At 43.4% G+C, this 5753-nt stretch overlaps 1 protein-coding gene across 1 annotated transcript; it reads left to right on the top strand.

Annotated features, from left to right (window-relative positions):
- The first annotated feature begins 1773 nt into the window (after positions 1 to 1773).
- On the top strand, positions 1774 to 4650 carry LOC110453887 (trichohyalin-like). Its single transcript, XM_021503092.1, has 5 exons — positions 1774 to 1856; positions 2067 to 2606; positions 2637 to 3836; positions 3867 to 4406; positions 4497 to 4650. The coding sequence occupies exons 1-5, from the start codon at positions 1774 to 1776 to the stop codon at positions 4648 to 4650; spliced, it is 2517 nt and encodes an 838-aa protein (XP_021358767.1).
- The last annotated feature ends 1103 nt before the right edge of the window (positions 4651 to 5753 follow it).

The following is a 5753-nucleotide window of genomic DNA, read 5'->3' as shown; positions in this document are numbered from 1 at the left end:
AATGGCACTGAGAATGGTAGTGAGAAATGGCACTGAGAATGGCACTGAGCATGGTAGTGAGAAATGGTACTGAGAAAGGCACTGAAAATGGTAGTGAGAAATGGCACTGAGAATGGCACTGAGAATGGTAGTGAGAAATGGCACTGAGAATGGCACTGAGAATGGTAGTGAGAAATGGCACTGAGAAGTTTGGATAATGACTTGGTTGGGCTTGAAGAAAAGTCAGTGATGAATCGTTGTTTGCAAAGAATCCTAAGTTTCGTAATCTTATACAAACGAGGCAGGTCCGTATCCTGATCATTCGTGGGTATAAGAAAAGATTGTAATACAGAAGCGTGATTAGCTAGTATTTCGTCTCTCGAAAAATTGAAAAAATGTCTACACTTAGGTAGGGGTTATTTGGTTAGCGAGTTTGGTATAAACAGCCCTGTTACAGTCTTATTTGTGGAAACAAAATCGTGTTTTTCTTTAGTTACCGCCAGACTACAAAGTCTGACACCGCTCGGAAGTTTCCGTCAAAATTATGAATATATGTCTCCCCTTTGCCAGATTCACTTTACATAACTACAGGATTTACATTCTTAAATCTTGTAAGTGTCGAAAGGATATACATTATAACCCGTTTAGCACGTATTGATTATACGGTTAGGCCTGCCACGTCATCGGTAACGGAAGGAATGGGCCGACTAATGACTTCGGTAACGGCATCATTGATCATGTGACATACAAACTAAAAGCTCCATTAAAGTGTAATAGCGTCAGGAATCTAATAACGGAAATACAATGTATATGTTAATTATATCTCCTAATATTTATACTACAGTGGAATATCTATTAATCATATTTCTATATATTTATACTACAACGGAAATATCTATTAATTATATGTCTATATATTATATCTTTGTGCCCTTGTGTATTCTGGTGTCTGTATCGTTTACTGCTTTTGTCGTGTCGAGTAAGTGGGTTTCGGTGATAGCAATGTTTGATTGCAGTTTCTCATTGTTTTCTTTGTGGGAACTACCTGCTGAGATGAAATGTGCTGAGATGATCGTCTCTAACTAATTCGTAGTCGTCTCTCACTAGTTGGTAGTCGTCTCTCACTAGTTGGTAGTCGTCCCTCATTGTTTGGTAGTCGTCTCTCACTGGTTGGTGGTCGTCTCTCACTAGTTGGTAGTCTTCTCTCACTTATTGGTGGTCGCCTCTCACTAGTTGGTAGCTATATATATAGTCGTCTCTAACTGGTTGACGGTCGTCTCTCACTGGTTGATGGTTTATTTACAGTAAAATATTAATATTCCAGTCGATTAATTGGAAAAAATAGATGACTTTAATTACAGTGTTTTCCAATTTTGTTAAATGTAATAAGCAGAGAATGTAATGGTGATCCCGTCTAATTATATATATATTTCACTTGTATGGCAGAATATACCATCACTCGTGAAAAATATCGATATTCTGCTGAAAGATATAGATGATAAGATATTAGAGGTATTGTAGCATTAACCGTGCTAACTTGTTTCTAGCGTACTAGAGGTCAGGTGACCATACTAGAGAGCTTACAAGCTGTAAGAAGTGGTTACCGTCATAGTTGATAAGATACTAGAGGTAGTGGTAACTGTGTTACATAGCTTATACAATACTAGATGTAACGGTCATCGTGATGAATGTTTTATTTAATACTAGAAGTAGCGGTAACTGATAAATAGTTATAAAATACTAGATGCGCAAATGTAGTGGTCGTCGTGAGGACTATGTGATACAATACTAGAGATGGTGGTGTCTCTGACCGATAGGTTACAGGAGGAGGTGTCTCTGACCGATAGGTTACAAGAGGAGATGTCTCTGACCGATAGGTGACAAGAGGAGGTGTCTCTGACCGATAGGTAACAAGAGGAGGTGTCTCTGACCGATAGGTTACAGGAGGTGGTGTCTCTGACCGATAGAAGACAAATGGAGGTGTCTCTGACCGATAGGTTACAAGAGAAGGTGTCTCTGACCGATAGGTGACAAGAGGAGGTGTGACTGACCGATAGGTTACAAGAGCAGGTGTCTCTGACCGATAGGTTACAAGAGGATGTGTCTCTGACCGATAGGTTACAAGAGGAGGTGTCTCTGACCGATAGGTTACAAGAGGAGGTGTCTCTGACCGATAGGTTACAAGAGGAGGTGTCTCTGACCGATAGGTTACAAGAGGAGGTGTCTCTGACCGATAGGTTACAAGAGGAGGTGTCTCTGACCGATAGGTTACAAGAGGAGGTGTCTCTGACCGATAGGTTACAAGAGGAGGTGTCTCTGACCGATAGGTTACAAGAGGAGGTGTCTCTGACCGATAGGTTACAAGAGGAGGTGTCTCTGACCGATAGGTTACAAGAGGAGGTGTCTCTGACCGATAGGTTACAAGAGGAGGTGTCTCTGACCGATAGGTTACAAGAGGAGGTGTCTCTGACCGATAGGTTACAAGAGGAGGTGTCTCTGACCGATAGGTTACAAGAGGAGGTGTCTCTGACCGATAGGTTACAAGAGGAGGTGTCTCTGACCGATAGGTTACAAGAGGAGGTGTCTCTGACCGATAGGTTACAAGAGGAGGTGTCTCTGACCGATAGGTGACAAGAGGAGGTGTCTCTGACCGATAGGTTACAAGAGGAGGTGTCTCTGACCGATAGGTTACAAGAGGAGGTGTCTCTGACCGATAGGTTACAAGAGGAGGTGTCTCTGACCGATAGGTTACAAGAGGAGGTGTCTCTGACCGATAGGTTACAAGAGGAGGTGTCTCTGACCGATAGGTTACAAGAGGAGGTGTCTCTGACCGATAGGTTACAAGAGGAGGTGTCTCTGACCGATAGGTTACAAGAGGAGGTGTCTCTGACCGATAGGTTACAAGAGGAGGTGTCTCTGACCGATAGGTTACAAGAGGAGGTGTCTCTGACCGATAGGTTACAAGAGGAGGTGTCTCTGACCGATAGGTTACAAGAGGAGGTGTCTCTGACCGATAGGTTACAAGAGGAGGTGTCTCTGACCGATAGGTTACAAGAGGAGGTGTCTCTGACCGATAGGTTACAAGAGGAGGTGTCTCTGACCGATAGGTTACAAGAGGAGGTGTCTCTGACCGATAGGTTACAAGAGGAGGTGTCTCTGACCGATAGGTTACAAGAGGATGTGTCTCTGACCGATAGGTTACAAGAGGAGGTGTCTCTGACCGATAGGTTACAAGAGGAGGTGTCTCTGACCGATAGGTTACAAGAGGAGGTGTCTCTGACCGATAGGTTACAAGAGGAGGTGTCTCTGACCGATAGGTTACAAGAGGAGGTGTCTCTGACCGATAGGTTACAAGAGGAGGTGTCTCTGACCGATAGGTTACAAGAGGAGGTGTCTCTGACCGATAGGTTACAAGAGGAGGTGTCTCTGACCGATAGGTTACAAGAGGAGGTGTCTCTGACCGATAGGTTACAAGAGGAGGTGTCTCTGACCGATAGGTTACAAGAGGAGGTGTCTCTGACCGATAGGTTACAAGAGGAGGTGTCTCTGACCGATAGGTTACAAGAGGAGGTGTCTCTGACCGATAGGTTACAAGAGGAGGTGTCTCTGACCGATAGGTTACAAGAGGAGGTGTCTCTGACCGATAGGTTACAAGAGGAGGTGTCTCTGACCGATAGGTTACAAGAGGAGGTGTCTCTGACCGATAGGTTACAAGAGGAGGTGTCTCTGACCGATAGGTTACAAGAGGAGGTGTCTCTGACCGATAGGTTACAAGAGGAGGTGTCTCTGACCGATAGGTTACAAGAGGAGGTGTCTCTGACCGATAGGTTACAAGAGGAGGTGTCTCTGACCGATAGGTGACAAGAGGAGGTGTCTCTGACCGATAGGTTACAAGAGGAGGTGTCTCTGACCGATAGGTTACAAGAGGAGGTGTCTCTGACCGATAGGTTACAAGAGGAGGTGTCTCTGACCGATAGGTTACAAGAGGAGGTGTCTCTGACCGATAGGTTACAAGAGGAGGTGTCTCTGACCGATAGGTTACAAGAGGAGGTGTCTCTGACCGATAGGTTACAAGAGGAGGTGTCTCTGACCGATAGGTTACAAGAGGAGGTGTCTCTGACCGATAGGTTACAAGAGGAGGTGTCTCTGACCGATAGGTTACAAGAGGAGGTGTCTCTGACCGATAGGTTACAAGAGGAGGTGTCTCTGACCGATAGGTTACAAGAGGAGGTGTCTCTGACCGATAGGTTACAAGAGGAGGTGTCTCTGACCGATAGGTTACAAGAGGAGGTGTCTCTGACCGATAGGTTACAAGAGGAGGTGTCTCTGACCGATAGGTTACAAGAGGAGGTGTCTCTGACCGATAGGTTACAAGAGGAGGTGTCTCTGACCGATAGGTTACAAGAGGAGGTGTCTCTGACCGATAGGTAACAAGAGGAGGTGTCTCTGACCGATAGGTTACAAGAGAAGGTGTCTCTGACCGATAGGTGACAAGAGGAGGTGTGACTGACCGATAGGTTACAAGAGCAGGTGTCTCCGACCGATAGGTTACAGGAGGATGTGTCTCTGACCGATAGGTTACAAGAGAAGGTGTCTCTGACCGATAGGTTACAAGAGGAGGTGTCTCTGACCGATAGGTTACAAGAGGAGGTGTCTCTGACCGATAGGTGACAAGAGGATATCTTACACACTCAATGGTATCTAGTACTCAAAAAGTACTACGGGTTAGGTACCTCTGTTTCAAACAAATTAAATTATTTCTGATCACGTATACCTAATCACATCTTGTCGTTCAATGCAATACATCTATACATATTATTCAAGACCATGCTAATCTTATTATCCCTTCAACACTTTAACAAGTTAGAGCTAATCTAATAAAGTTATGCCCTATGTACCGACCCTTCTACGACGACTAGGACAGTTCCTCCTGTTCAGAGATATAATTTACCACTGCCAGCATGTTGATGATAATGGCGTTTACAGGAGCAATACTATTGTACTTATATTGTACTCTGTATACCAATAAAATCCCTCTAGATCAAATCATAAATGGAGTAACAAGAGAGAAGAAATGAGACGAACTAAGCTTTCTTGATAACCATGGAAACATTACCACTACATTTTCCGATATTCGAAAGACGAAATACTCGTTTATGCTTTCATGTGAGACTTTATTGAAAAGTCCTTCAATTCAATCTCACTTTCAGGTACATCCGTAACGTGTTGTCATTAAATAGCCAGAACATTTTACCAAGCCAATTGTATATACCTTCTTGAAAACAAAGACACAACAGACTCCTCTACATAAACCGCTTACCGCGATATTTAACTTTACTTTTAATACATTTTTTCGCCACACAGTTTCAGTGCGAAAGGGCAATACAAAAGTTGAGCGTCTTTCCTGGCTATAAAAAAAAATAAAGAACAATGCACGTAGGCAATTTCGATATCTCCCAACCAGAACTGAACAAAGTTATTCACTGTTGAATGGTATGCACTCCTGGCTAGTGGCTACGTTTCAATGCTATAATGAAGGTTGAAACTCAATAATCTTAATACGCTTTATATTAAAGCATGGTTTGTGATATCGCCAAAACAGATACATGCAGAGTTGCGCAGCATGTTTTCATGTGGTTGAACATATTCATAAATGGATAAGTTAACATCGAAGATCACCCACGGCCAGTAATAGAAATATCAAACTTTTTACATCATACATGTGATTTCTGATACTAGTATTTTAGTGAATGGCCGTCACACAATATGACCAA

Source organism: Mizuhopecten yessoensis, unplaced genomic scaffold (assembly GCF_002113885.1).
Source record: "Mizuhopecten yessoensis strain PY_sf001 unplaced genomic scaffold, ASM211388v2 scaffold7539, whole genome shotgun sequence".
Classification (NCBI taxonomy): domain Eukaryota; kingdom Metazoa; phylum Mollusca; class Bivalvia; order Pectinida; family Pectinidae; genus Mizuhopecten; species Mizuhopecten yessoensis.
Note: the sequence above shows the minus strand (reverse complement) of the source record. Positions and strands in the feature narration are given on the sequence as shown.